At 52.0% G+C, this 14,673-nt stretch overlaps 1 protein-coding gene across 3 annotated transcripts in view; it reads right to left on the reverse strand.

Moving 5' to 3' along the window:
• DNAH10 (dynein axonemal heavy chain 10) overlaps positions 1-14,673 on the reverse strand; it is a 132,318-nt gene that overhangs the window by 66,378 nt on the left and 51,267 nt on the right. For 2 of the 3 annotated variants that reach the window (XM_045200470.3, XM_045200473.2), the window contains 14 exons: positions 14,320-14,496; positions 13,405-13,530; positions 12,508-12,680; positions 11,891-12,042; positions 9,908-10,072; positions 9,175-9,382; positions 8,083-8,239; positions 6,343-6,819; positions 6,076-6,234; positions 4,686-4,802; positions 4,500-4,602; positions 3,823-4,001; positions 1,932-2,143; positions 758-911 (listed from right to left, as the gene is read on the reverse strand). In XM_045200470.3, the coding sequence (XP_045056405.3) occupies positions 758-911; positions 1,932-2,143; positions 3,823-4,001; positions 4,500-4,602; positions 4,686-4,802; positions 6,076-6,234; positions 6,343-6,819; positions 8,083-8,239; positions 9,175-9,382; positions 9,908-10,072; positions 11,891-12,042; positions 12,508-12,680; positions 13,405-13,530; positions 14,320-14,496 (2,559 nt within the window). The remainder of the gene's footprint in view (positions 1-757; positions 912-1,931; positions 2,144-3,822; positions 4,002-4,499; positions 4,603-4,685; positions 4,803-6,075; positions 6,235-6,342; positions 6,820-8,082; positions 8,240-9,174; positions 9,383-9,907; positions 10,073-11,890; positions 12,043-12,507; positions 12,681-13,404; positions 13,531-14,319; positions 14,497-14,673) is intronic. The other variant, XM_045200472.2, reaches the window with a different exon arrangement.

The following is a 14,673-nucleotide window of genomic DNA, read 5'->3' on the forward strand; positions in this document are numbered from 1 at the left end:
GGGTCTGGGTCCGTTTCCAGAACAAGCAGAGGTTCTGACGGGGAGATGCTGGCCATCGTTCGCCAAGGACTCACTGCCTGCCAGGTGAGCCCTCCTGGTGGCCTGGTTACCACCTGTGTACAGAGCTGGGGACAGGGGCTCAGAGCTGAAGCAGCTTCTGCCCCGTGTCCTGGACTCTGGGCGCCAGGACCAGGGTCCAAGCCCCGCAGTTGGCCCCGGGCTGCACACTCACTGAGTCCCTGCCTGTGCTCACTGTTAAGCAAGAAAATCAAATGATAAAATAATACATGGACACATGATGGTTTTCAGAAGCACTCTATCAATATTTACGTGTAGACAAACGCATGTATACTGTGTGTGTATACTGTCACGTGTGTGCTTGTGTACGTGTGTGCCCATGCAAGTGTGTATGTTTTTGTGTTCATGTGCAAACACGTGTAGTGTGTGTGTATATGTGCACCTTCACGAGTTAAAGGATAGACCTAAAATGTTAATGATCTTCAGGTGGTGCAATTCTGAGCGACTTGTTCATTTTCTGTTTTCTGCCTTGAACCTTCGTTATTTCTTTAACACATAAATAAATAATGAGGCTCTAGCTGAAGAAGATAAAAAACTTAATTGAGGCTGATTTCTACATCTAGGACACACAGTTCTTCGTTACTCGCACACGACAGGTCCCAGAGCCACCCGCCGTCCCCCAGAGTGACACCGGCATTCCCACGCTCAGAGCCAGGCGGCTAACGGAGCAGGGCCCCACCTTCTCGATGGCGATCTCCTTGACAGCGGCCGTGACGATCTCATTGAGAACGTCCGTGTGCTGGTGAAGCTCCATGGCAAACATGTTTTCCAAGGTGAACGTTTCAGTCATTTCGAAAAACACACCGGTCTTTTCCATAAGCTCCTTCCAGTGCCTGGGAACGCATCGACATTAAACTGTTCACGCAGACCGAATTGAGTGACTCTCGCTGAAGTCAGAGGACAGCCCATCGCAAGTATTCTGCAGTTCTGAAACGGGGCCCCCACTGGCTGCCCGAGTCAAAGGCAGGAAACAACCCTGAGCAAGATCTCCCGTTGACGGCCAGAGCTACTGGAAGGGGCCACCCTGGGGATGACCTTCTCGCTGGGCAGGATGAGTCACGTGTCTCCACATGGCCCTCCACCCACTCTGGGAAATACCAGGGGGAACAGAGGGGCCTGTCAGGAAGAACGCAGTCCACACCTTCCTACTACTCCCTGTCTGTGGGGAGCCACACCCAGACGGCGACAGACAAATGAGAGGAGGGGAGCGGGGCCCTCCTCCACACCACCCCCGACCTGGCTACTCCAGTAAAACCAAGGGAGACCTGCTCTGTCTGACTGACAGCCGCGGGCCACCTGTGGCCACTGAGCCCCTGAACGTGAGTCCCAGCTGCACCTCCTGTGAGTGGAAAACACGCACCAGACTGCGATGTACTTTTTAAGAACGTTGGATATCTTGTGAATAATGTACACGGATTACATATCGAAATGACAATATTTTGCCTATACTGGGTTAATTAAATATACTATCGAAATTAATTTCACCTGTTTTCTTCTCTTTTGATGCAGCTGCCAGAAAACTCTAAGTTCCTTATGTGGGTCACATGCTTCCCCCAGAGGATTCTGATCTAGACCCCTTCCCATTTTTTAAAAAAACTTTTGGCCGAAGCAACTGCAGATGACACTTTGCACCTGACAGGGTTGCCTTCTGCTTTAACAGGAGAGTCCTCATGGGTGATAATCTTACAGAAAGTGCACATAAAACAATATGACGGACACAGGACTTGCGCATTTCCAGCCCTGCAGCGCAGCTGAGCCTTGCTCTTGGCCACCAGATCAAACTAAGCAAGGACAAATCCGAAACTGGAAGGCCCTCCCTGCTCTCACGGTGGCCCACGGAGGACAAAACGCACCTGTCCCTGAGTGCCTCATGCTTCAAGTCGAGAAGCAGAGGAATCGAGTCTTTGAATGCCTTCATCTTTGCTTCCAGATGGTAGGCCACTGACAAGTTCCGGACCTGCCGCGGCAGCTTTCGGAGGGACCTGAGAAAACCTTCGATTCCTTCCTGGAGAAACTGAACGTTCAGGTTGACCCAGAGCGTCTGCGCCCATTCTTCTTTGGCAAGCTGGCAACGGACGAGGAAGGCCCGTCAGCAAGACCCCTCGGAATCACACAGGCAGCCGGGCCAGGAGAGCAAGCCCTCAGCCCTGGTCACGCTCCCTGCTTTTCTGGACCGTCGCCCATCCACCCCCCGCAGCCTCTCGTTCACAAGGAAGGATCGATTACAGGGCTCTAGAACACAACCCAAACAACTCCGACTTCTTCCAACCCACGCCAAGAGAGGTGTGTGGAGTCCAAACATGTTTTCCGTTCCTTAGGAGAAAAGTGAAAGTGTGGGGTCAGAAACAGGAGTTTGGTGAACAAGGAGTCACGTGGGTTTTTCTGTGCTTCATTCAGTTGCTGCCCTAAGCACTTCCCCTTCCTGATAAGAGAAGCTAAGTTTACAAAGCACAACTTAGGTGACTGCACTCGATTACCATGACAACAAGGCTCTCGGTGTTCCATTTTCCTGAGACTTAGGTGACAGTCCCCACGTGCCCCTACAGCACCTAGGCTTGACAGGCTTGCTGCATGTCCTGAAACGATCTGGTGAACTCTCCACACGGTGAATGTTTCAGTTCAAGGAGTAAATGATATCCTGGTGGAGAAGGGCAGGCCCTACACCCACTGGCCGCCCCAGGCCACCACCTTCCTCCTGGGGCTCCACCGCGCCCTGTGCCTCTTACTTCTGGGACACTGCACAGCAGTGCAGGGGTTCGTTCACGTGTCAGTGGGAGGGTTACCGTGACGTGTCTGCCTGACTGGCCCTGGGCACACAGACACTGGTTTAATGCAACTCTGGGTGTGTCTGTGCGGAGGGTTCTGGATGCAATTCATGTTTGAGTCGGCGGACTGGGTGAAGCAGACCCTCTCCCTGCTGCGGGCGGGCCTTGGCCAGTGCCCCGAAGGCCTGGACCCAACACCAGGGCTCAGGAGGACAGAATCCACTCACTCGGACTGGCTTCGTGCTCAGACTCAGTGAGAACACAGGCAGCTCTCCCAGGTCTCCAGCTTGCCAACTACGGGTCGTCGGGCTGCTCAGCCTCTGTAAGCGCGGGAGCCAGTTCCTTACAGTGAACCTCTCTAGTTCCCATTGGTCCTGCTTTTCGGAAGAACCCAGCCTAACACATTAATTCTCTCCTGGAGGCCCAAGAAGGGCAGGGAGGGCAAGGGTGTTTCTGCTCTCCAACCAGTGCAGCACTGGGCTATAAAGAAGTACGTGAATAAATAGATGGAGGAATGAATGAATCAACCGACCAACCAACCAACCAGCCAATGGCATGAAACTGCATGGGGAACATGTGCTAAAGAAAAACATCCAAGTGACATGATACTCGCTACCGTTTACTTCCACTTCTAACAGCTCACCCCAGGCCGTAGCCCAGCCTTGACCTCCAGTCCAGAGAGTCTTCTATCACTGTGGTGAGACCCACGTGACACTCGCCATGTCCACCGTTTTTAAGTGGACTGGTCAGAGACATCAGGAACATTCACAATGTTGTGCGACCATCACCACTATCTTGTCCCAGAACTTTCTCCTCCTCCCAAACAGAAACCCTGTACCCGTTAGCAGCCTTCCCGAGAGCCAAAGTGGGAGTTTCTGCGAAATGTGCCCAGGCTCTCCACTGTGGGGGCCTCTGAGTCCGCCGGGCCTGAGCGAGCCCTGCCCCCGGCAGCGAGACTGAGCCTGCGGGGGACGCTCACCTTCAGCCCTCTGTAGAGCTCATACACCACCTTCAGCCCACTCATCTCCTTCTGCGCCTTGAGCAGCTCGGGGTACATTGTAATCGGAAGATCAAAAAGTTTCTCAGCGTTGGCCAGCTCCTGGCGTTTCTTTTCATGTTGTACCAGCTCTCTCTCAAAAGTGGCTAAAAGTTCTATTCCTAGTAAACAAGTAAATACATATACACACAAGTAAATACGGAAAATGTCAAGGCACTGAAGTTAAAGAAGAAATCTCAAACAATGTGCATAAACTCTCATTTCACCCACAGAAGCTGTCGGGGAAGACAAACATGCAATAACCAGACTGGGTCTCGCCGTGGCTCTGGCTAAAACCGGAGGGCTAGGTGCATCTGCAAGTCAGAAAACCTGTCTCCTTAGCATCCTCCCTCCTCTCGGTGGTCTCAGCCTGGGATGGACCCCGAGACCCCCACGGGAGCTTCTAAACTTCTCCATGGCCTGACCAAGCTCCAGAACAAGGGACTCAGACGATGCGGCCCTGGGCCCCGGCACCAGCAGTGCTTGGAGATGCCCGGGGGGAGGGGGGGGGGGGCCGGCGTACAGGCAGGGGTAAGAAGCACCGCCTGTCCCGTCTTCCCGTAACACTCGGAAGCAAAACACCCTTGACGCCCCAGGAAGACCAATGAGACTCTTCTCACCGCTGTCAAGATCTTCCCCCACAGAACCAGGGCCTTCGCGATAAAAACGTTTTGCAAATTCCTCTATCTGCTGCCTGTAGCCTGCTATTTCTCCTCGAGTAATCTGGGAAAAGCGAGGTGGCATTAATTTGACCCAATGGAGGATTTTCAGTGTCTTCACTCGGAAAGTAAAAATGTAAAAGGTACCTCTGTGAAAGTTCTCTTTATGCCACCAAGCGAGTGCTCCACGTTCACCGAATCGCTGAACAGATTTAACCACATAGTCTCAATGTTGGCCACCAGTGTTTTCTCTGCATCGGAAGGCTAATAAAAAAAGAGGAGGGGCAGAGCAAACAGTAAATGGCCAACAATTTGGAAGTGAGATTTCTGCTCAAAGCCACTGCCAAGAAACTCCTGCTCCCGACTACAGCAGGCTGAGTGACGTGAGATACGAAAGCGCGGGTTGAAAGATAAAAATTACATATTTTCACCGCTGACTGGTGTCGCTCAGCGGGTTGGGCATTCACCTGAGAGACAAGAGGCCACTGGTTTGATTCCCGGTCAGGGCACGTGCCTGGGGAGTGGGCCAGGTCCCCTGGTTGGGGGCGCGTGTGAGAGGCCACTGATCAGCATCTCTCGCACATCAATGTTTCTCTCCCCCTCTCCCTTTCCCTCTCTCTAAAGTCCATAAGCATGTCCTCAGAAAAGGATAAAAAACTAAATAACAGGCATATAAAGATAGAAAATGACTCGAATGAAACCGAGAAACCAAGAGAAACGTGAACAACGTAAGCAGACCATAACAAAGCTTTAGGGTGCGGAGTTTGAAATCATTTCACTTAATAGAGTAAAAGAGACAAAAGACAAAACAGGATGTTTAATTACAAAAACATAAATTCTGCGTCCTGTGTGTTCTTCTGATGAGAGGATCTCCCCCAGCCCAGGGCTACTGCTCAGGGAAAGGCACTCAGAGCAGCCCAGAAACGTCAGGGCTGGACTAGAAACTGCATGCAACTAGACTAATGAAATAGCTGTCTGTCTCTCCCAGCTAGTTTGTTCTTCCAGTTGGTTCTTTGTGCGTGTGTGTGTCGATTGGGGGGTGGGGGGGGCAGGCAGTGAGAGAGAAACACAGTATGCAAAACTTCTGCATTCAGTTTCAGGGGCTCAGCCATGGCTTTCTAAAGGTCCTTGAAACCCACATTTAACAACCCTAAACATAGAAAGACAATTGAATTATTATCTTCTACCAGTTTGTTATCATCTTCTCTCTCTCCCTCTCCCTCTTCCCTTACCACTTTTGCAAAGGCTTTTACTTATCAAAGGAAATTACAGCAAAAAAAAAAAAGGGAGAGAGAGATTGAAATGGCATGCAGGTAAAGACCAGTCTACAGAAGGTATGATTTGAGCTATGCAAGATCAAGAACTAGACCCTAAACTTTCACTGTTCTGAATAACTGTGGGGTTTGCTTTACATTTAAATTTCATCACGTAAAGTCTTAAACAAATCTGTGGCCGTGTATTTGAGGAGCACTTCTGGACAGAGCCTCCATGTCCAAGACCAACGGTGAGGCGCCGAGGAAAGCAGCTGCCCACTCACGTGGAGGCTGTACACCGCCATGGTGCGGTACCGCTCCTGGACATCCCTGTATCTGAGCTCCATGAGCAAGGATTTGCTTCTGATCTCTGCAATTGTTGCCAGGACAAACTTGAGGTCTTCAAGGGTATTGGGGCTCTTCTTCAAGTTTTTACTCATGTTCTATAAAAGCAAGTTTGAAGAACACAAAATAAACCCGGCGGGAAAGGTACCAAACCAAGACCGCACTCCCATGAAAAGCAGTTGTCCCACTACCCAGTGACCCACTACCTCCATCTCTTCGTACAGACTGTACAGCTCCTCCTTGGCTGACTCGCTGAGCAGCTTTCCCAGCGAGACCACCCAGGACCTGGCGTTCTCCTGCACCGTGCTGGCCAGGGGCCCGAGCTGCAGCCTGATGCAGTGCTCATCCTTAGTCAGGGGGTGGCGCGCGACCTCATAGGTGATCTTGGAATAGAACTGCAGCTTCTCGTCGTACGCTGTGCAAGGAGGTTTCTTGGCAGCAAATCTCTCCATCACAATGGCTTTGTCCAATTTCCAGAGGGGGCGGTATTTCTTCCATTTCTGCAGGTACTTCATGACATTGGTCAGAATCCTGTGGACATTCTGGGGGATCATAACAGCTTGTTCAATTATCTGAGGGTTCAGGGAAATGTCGTTGTAGAAGCTGATTATAACAACTTCCTCCTCCTCTCCCTTCTGAGGAGGGCATTCTATGCAGCTGCCATTCATCCATCGAACAAAATTCTGGCAAAATAAGAATCAGGGGAAAGACAGTACTTGAGTATCAATTTCACTTCCTATGTATATATTAGTATTCAGTAATAATTCTGGCTAGTAATGAAAATCACTAGATTATTAATAAGCTGTGCTCGGTTGCAAAAAGGACTCTCTGCTCCTCCCATCATTTCCCTGCCCCAGTCTGGCCTACCATGAGACCACCAGGAGGGCCAGAAGTAGTTTCTGCAAGTTCCAAGCCAAGGACTCGGAGAGCTGTGCAGCTTCCACTCTCAACAGATAAATGAACACGTAAATGAACGAGAACAGGTGAGATAGCGGGCGGTGCTGGGGAGAAGGCGGCATGGTGCTGTGGCAGAGAAGGACAAGGAGCCAGTGAGCAAAGGTCTGGGGCAGAAGGCTCCACTAGAGCAACCAGCAACCAGCCCAGGGGGAACGAGCGGTGCCTGCTGCAGGTACACGAGGCTGGAGCTCAGGGGAACAGACAGACGCAGGGATGGAGACCAGAGAGGCAGGCAGGTACTGGCCTGTGACCGGAACAAGGGGCTCGGATTATGTTCTAATTGCAATGTGGAGTCGCTGGGGCCTCAATACAAGGGATGACAGGAGACGGCTCACATTTTGACAAGATCATCCTGACCACCTGTGGTGGTGGAGGAAAGATCACCCCTGCATTTGTCCAGGTAAAGTGGTGGCACTCAGGACAGACCAATCACGTGGAAACAGGGGGAGGAAGATAGTAGGAGGTCTGTTTGGGCAGCGAGATGTGCCTGCCAGTGGGCTGGATGTGGGTGGATGAGGGAAAGTGAGGAGCTGAGGAAGGCACCCTGGCGTTCAGCCCCAGCCATCCGGTTAAGTTGGTGCCGTTTCCCGAGGCAGGAAAACTGGGGTGGGTCTGGGCTGCAAGACCCGCATCTTGGACGTGCCAAGTCTAAGATCCAAGGGGAGATGCCAAGCAGGCAACAGGCTAGAAAAGTGTGGCAAGGTCCGGGCAGTCAGCTCCGTGGGGGCTGGGTATTACAGCCATGGGGCTGATCACAACTGTGCAGGGGAGAGAAAGGAGAGAAGAAAGGGGTGCCAGGATCGAGCCTTGGGACAGTCTAAAACGTAGAGCGCTGCAGATGTCGGGGAGCCAGGGAGAGGACAGCAGTCTGGGCAGAGCACAAAGTGGACCCGGTCACGACCCGCTTGGGAGGCTGCTGTCGGCCGCAGGCGCGCCCAGCCCCGGGATGCAAAGCTGCTGGTGCAGCAGCGCAGACATCCCCGCCTCACCTTGGTGACCTCCACACAATTCCGGACGCAATGGACACACATCTTGTTGATCTCATTTGAGTTGGGGTGGAGGATGATCTCTGGAGCGGTCAGAATGGTTTCCGTTTGGAACAAAGGGACGTTCCCCAGGATTAAAGAGTTAAAAGCCTGCAAGTTCCTGAGTAGGGTTAATAAGAAAGACTCAGTCCTTGCTAGAGCAGAACACACCCAGCAGCTGATGAAAATGCCCAGTCTCCAGAGTCCCATGAAAAAGCCTAGTACACAGAGTGTCTCATTCGAGGGCTGTCATGGACCATTTGGGGTGAGCTATATTATACAGACCCTCTTTTTTTTGGCCTAAATTTTACAAATAGCTCATTTCAATTTTTAGGAAATAACTAACTACCAGTTGGGCAATACTTAAATAATAACAACGACCTCCCAAAGCTGTTTGACTCTGGTTCGGGAAAAATGTCAGCACACAGGCTCACATCCTGCCCCGGAAGCACCGTCCCTCTCAGCTGCCTCCTGGCTTCAGGCCTCAGCTCAAACGCGGCCTCTCCACAGCAGCCATCACAGCTGCACTCCCTTCGCTCCCCAGGACACTCCCCTACTTTCTTTCTTTCACAGATGTCGCTGTGGCTGTGTCTGTCACCTGCGACATGCCTCTCCCCACTGTGAGGCTGGCCCGGGCTGCAGGCATCCATCCCGACATACATGATGCTCTCCTAGCCAGGGCTGTCCTGGAGGCCACCAGGACACAGGAAAGGGTCCCCTGACCTTCACAGCAGCCTCTCTCAGCACAGGCGAGAGAGTCGCCCAGGGTTTTCGTGACCCCCGAGAGACGACAATTCTCTATGGCCCCATGGACACAGACACTGGTGTGTCTTCCAGACGGCTGAGGGGTGGAGGGAGAGTCCCTTTCCTGAGGTGTCTAACAGGAGCCAAATGGAAAGTCACCTCTCCGTGCTGTGAGCAACCTTCCTCCAGGAAGCAGTGTACTCTCCACCTGGCTCTTGCTCTGTCCCTGCAACACCCCCTTTAACAACACACCCGTTTAAACTGCTTTAATCTGTGCACATGGCCCTCAGAAGAGCAACAAGGCAGACGTACTTCAGGATGAGCCGTGTCAAGACCTCGTACAGTCTCCTCTCCCAGTGCTCATAGTAGGAGGCCAGCTTGGGGGCCTTGCCCGTGTTGGTTTGGACGACCAGGCCCTCGACTTTGGTCAGCAGAGGCCCGATGGCAAGGTACCACCTGACCATGTAGTCCACATCTTTGGCCCTTTCTCGGTCAATGTGCTCAAAAAATTCCTTCACGCCTGTAGAGGAAGCCACCTGTCACAGTTCTTCACGAGGAGGGACAATTCATTGAAAAGCAACCAAAACATTAGCTGTCTATCTTGGAAGTACAGAAGGAGCCTCTAAGCTTAACCCAAAGCAGATAACGAGGCAACACCAGAAGCCAAGACAGACCCTAGGCAGGAAAGGACAGCGTGGGGCCCCCCGTGCCGAAGCACACGCACCACCCCCAGCAGGCAGCGGGCACGTCTCTGGGCAGTCCTGCTTGCCCTGAACTGCCGGCTGACTGCGCCCGAATTCCATGTTGACGAGTCTAAGGCCACTCAAAGTGTCTGGTTTGAACAAGCAAGTGTGAGCCCATGAGCATGAGCCCATGAGTGCGAGCGACGATCTGTGCAGGTCAATGAGTGCGACCACTCGGAGTACTTCCGTTCCGTTCGTGGAACGGATGTGTGTGGGGGCACACGCACGTCTGGGTTCACAGTCACGACCAAGAGGTTGCTTCCATTCCTCCCATAATCAAAGAACCAAGGAGTCGGGCCTACCTGGGAGTTCTTCCCCACTTTTCGGGGCTGGATATTTAAAGAGATTTATGGACTCTATTAATGTAAGCCTGGAAGAAATGTCATCTGCATTCTTTTGAATCTGATGGACAAGGGACTCGAATTTCCCAATGGCCTGTCTGCACCGGGTTATGTAGTCAGCAATGCCTTTGGAGAAAGAGAGAAAAAGAAAGAGAAAGGTATTTGGCCTTCGGGCCTTTCTCTCCGTGGCCCCCTCCACCGTCTGCAAGGGTAATGCCGCGCAGCCTCCCTCTCGCAGGAAGGACCCTGCTTGTCCTGCCCCCTGGGTCAGCCAGGTGGCAGAGAGCCACGGGCACCCCTGGGGAGGAAGGACCACTGTGCTCAGAATCAACAAAATGACACATTTCTTCTGTTCAAATTTTAGCATAATCATACATAAAGCACTGTGGGGAATAAAGAGAAGGTCCAACCCTCCTGTCTTCTTGTTGCCACAGCAGCTGGAACGCTGCACTCTACCCCACTTAGAAAAGTAAGCAGCAAACCGTGACCAGTGAACCCGGGGGAAGCTCACGACAGGTCGGCGATGGCCCGAGCACGTCATGGTGTTACTTCGTCGGTTTCTTCCAACAGCCCTGAGAACCAGGCACTAAGCTCGTGCCCCTTTCCAGCTGAGGACACCGAGCCACCGAGAGGGTCAGTGCTGTGGGTAGAGCCAGACTTTCCACCAGGGGGTTGGGTCTGAAGCCCACAGGCCAAACACACGTTCTCCACACCAAAGAGAAGGGAAGAGAGAGAGAGAGAGAGAGGAGGGAAACTGGGATCAGGAGAAGGGGGAGAGGAGGAAGGGAAAGAGGGCAAGCCAAGTGCCTTGTTTCAAAAGTGAAGGGGACGCCGCCTCCAGGAGCGGGAGTAAGGCCAGCCCTTCCTTACCCCTCCTGCGAAGGATGCCCTACGTGTTGTCTGCAAAACAAGTACAGGGCTGAAAGATGGAGAGAAGGTGAACCAGCTGTGACCTCGGGTCCCAAGGAATGACAGCCATTCTTTTTCCTTTTATCTCCCGGACCTGGAGCTGAAGCGGCTGGTGACCCACAAATGTCAATGGGCAGGGACACATGTAACGAAAATATGCCTCAAGACAAGCCTGCTCTCTCTAGCCAAAGGACCAGGGAAGGGACGCCCTTGCAAGACAGGAAATTTTAGACACTCACGGCTCTACTCCAGCCAAACGTCACAGACAGAACTGTGACCTCACCCTAGGTCATACCACTGAGGGCCAGCGGGGTGCCCAAACTGCCCCGCCATGCCGCTGAAATGAGGGACCCCAGCCCTGTCCCCTCGCGCCTGCCCTGGTGGCAGCAGAGAAAGCCTCAGAGGTCGATGGGCTTGCATCCCCACAGTCCAGTAAGGAGCACTTGGCGAAATTTCTGGAGAACTGTGCTGAATGACAAAGGCAACCCCAAAAGGCTACATAACTCTCTTGACAGAAGTAGAGAACAGACGGGAGGTTGCCAGGGGTTGAGGAGAGGACAGGGGTGGCAGGGGAGTGAGCGTGACTTTAAGAGGGAGGAGGTATTCTGTGTCTCAACCATGTCGAAGCCAGCCTAGACGGTGGCCTGTGAAAGGCCAGTGTGGGGGTCCCGGGTGAAAGGCACCTTGGTCTCCCCGTATTCATTCTTGCAACTGCGTGTGAATCCATAATCACTTCAAAATTAAAATTTTAATTTTAGAAAAATAAAGGCCACTTGATTTCTGGAGGAGAAAGCTCGGGGTCAGCAGTGTCAAAATGGCACGCACCTCACCTTCACGGCCCCCTGAAGCCTTGCGATGAGGTCTAAGGCCACGCGCCAACTGGGTTTGTAATGCTCCCCACGCAACTATTCACCACAGCGTGCGCGCACAGAGATCACAGCGCAGCCAGAACCGGGTGGTAAGGACGGGTGCGTTACCTAGCAAGTTCCATCCAGCCCCAGGCCCAAAGGCAGTAGTGACGGGTGCGTTAGTTACCTAGCGAGTTCCAGTTCAAGCGCTTGTATCCAGACCTGAAGACGCGCACCAGCTCCTGAGAGTGGTCGTCCAGGAGGACGGCCTCGGCCTCGCTCAGCGTGCCCACGAGCGCGTGGTAGTGGTCCAGCATGCGCTGTATCCCGTCCGTGTACCTGCGCATTCCAGGGAAGACAGCGACACGAGGCAAGGACGAGGGAGCTCGCAAGCGGCTTAACATAACCCACTCCAGAGACAGCTCACGAAAGGCCAGGAGCCAGCCTGAACCTGGGATCGAGAGACTTGCAGAAATGCAAAGTGAAGCCGCTCTTCCCACTCACTTTCTTTTTTGGTTACTTCTCATTGAAAATGTTATTTATGTTAACATGGAATGGTTCATTATTGTTGTTTTTAGATAAGTGAATAAATAACGTATTTATTTAACATTTCTATAAATGTTATATTAAACATTTCTATAAACATTTCTTAGTTTTAATTTATAATGGAAAATATTGGTAGTTATAAAATCCACAAAAATGAAAGTTTTGCGAAAGGAGAGCAGTTCTCAATAATTTTTCAGAGAGTAAGGGTGTCCCAAGACCAAAAAGTTTACTGCTGATTTAAGAGAAGAAGCTTTTTACCTAAGAAATTTGTCCTCCTGGAGGGCGACATTCCTTGCTAATTCGGGGACAGGAAATCCCAGCTGTTCCAAGTACTTTGTTTCGTTAATAATCTCCCTGAGAGCAGTTGGAAAATTGATTGCAAAAGCCGTGCCCTTGTCGGAGCTCCCAGCATCCTCAGAGACAGCAGAGACCTGTGGAAGGCGGTCCACGGAGCAGATTACCACCCAAGTCACACGTGGGTTTGACAGAGGTCAGTGTGGGTCCCCTGGCCCCGACAGACTCGGGAGCTGGCTAGGACCAGTGAGAACATATATTGGTGAAGTTTTTTAAGAACTCCACTTAGCCGCCTGCCTTTGAGAGCTGGGCAATTGCATACAAAAATCCACACTTCTGGCTCCCCTTGAAAGTCTGGGAAAGCTGATGACATGTGACAAGAACGGGCTGGCGTGGAGGAGCAATGGCCCCTTTTGAAAGGGCCAGAGTAGTCAGTTCCTGACAGGCCTGCCTGGCCCCTCTCGCTCCTTTTGGTCCCTCCTTCAGGATTTCAGAGACCAAGAACTGAAAACCGGCAGGCCCAGGCCTGTCCTAGATTTCCTCACTGAGCTCCAGCTGCACGGCAGGCCCGAAACGGAAGACAAGAAAGACTCACATGAAATGGCATTTCCTGCAGGTAAGAAGTGGTCAATGGCCAACTCTTCCCTATGTGGTTCAACTAACACTTTGTGCATTTACGTCATTGAACCCAACTCAGGCTCAGGGTGAAGCCACTTGCCCAAGGAGTCAGGAGACTTGCCCAATTCTGGTGCGTTTCCTGCAAGTCTTTGATTTTGGATATACCCAGCGACTCTACAAGCGCCAGGGAAAAGCCATGCCACCATGTGGCCGCTGAGTCAGGACGGGACGCGGAAGACACACCTTAGTGAGGAGACTCTTCTTCATGAGCGCCGGCAGCAGCTGCTCGGTCGCGTCTCTCCACTGCTCGTACTTCCTGTCTTCATAGTTCTTCATCGTCCTGCCCACCTCCAAATACTTCTGTTTCACCTATCAACAGATTCAAACAATTGCCATTAGGTCCTTGAAGATAGTATCTGTCTCTCAAAAAAAAAAAAAAATTATCTAGCACATTCTGCAAAAGGAAGCAGACAGAATTTCACATCTTCTAGAGGGTCTGCTTGAGATGTTGTGGCTGGAGGCCTGGGCCGAGGAGCAGAAACCAGACAACCCCAGCCTGCGTGCTGCACTTGCTGCAGCCCCCAGGCTGAGCCCAGCTTTCCCTCATCAGAAGGACATCACAAAGGACAATGCTTCGTGGCACATGAAAACCAGATGAAATTCAAGTTCCAGCGCCATCAACAAAGTCCTATGGGAACAAGCCAGGCCTGTTTGTCTTCACGCCATCTGTGGATACCGTCCGCTACAAGCGCAGGGCCAAGGAGCCGCAACCAAGACTGTATGACCTACAAATGCCTAAAATGTTTATTCTCTGGACTTTTAAAGAAAAGGGTTGTCAACACCTGTGATATAGCTTACAAAAACCCACAGGTGGGGAGGGACAGGGGGTATTATCAGAAAGATGATGGTCACCCTCTAGAGACTGAAGTTCAAGTCCAGGGAGAAGACCACTCGCCTACTACCTGGAAGATGTCATAGGTATTGAGATGCCAAAGAAAAAGGATGAAAAGGGCATTTTAAATCTGAGCCTTGAATCAGGGACCAGAGAGGGGACCTCCGAAGTGTCAGGCAGGGATCTGAGCGTGAGCTGCTTCTCACACGGGCATCTCCTTGGAGCCCGGGGCACACGGCAGGGGCGGTTCCAGCAACGCAGCGCACCTCTCTTCCCCGGTCACTGTCCAGGATCTCCGCCACTTCCTGCAACCTGAGGATGGTGTGCTTCATCCGGAAGAACAGAGACCGCTCCCAGTAGATCGCGCCGGCGACCGGAGGGTGATTCTTGTACAGCGGCGGGCTGTTGAGGTTCTCCACGAAGATTTTATTAACAGTGTCGATCTGGAAAGCAATCCGACGGGTACTGTGAGAGACAAACATCACCATTCGGCCAAGAGACACTGAGCTGGGAGGAATGGACACTGGCATGTCAAGAGAGAGTCAAGAGACAGTGTCTTCACTACTTATTGTTTCATACTTTTCTTGTATTTTCCCCTCCATTTTTTCTATTGTTTAATG

This window comes from Desmodus rotundus, chromosome 7, assembly GCF_022682495.2.
Source record: "Desmodus rotundus isolate HL8 chromosome 7, HLdesRot8A.1, whole genome shotgun sequence".
Classification (NCBI taxonomy): domain Eukaryota; kingdom Metazoa; phylum Chordata; class Mammalia; order Chiroptera; family Phyllostomidae; genus Desmodus; species Desmodus rotundus.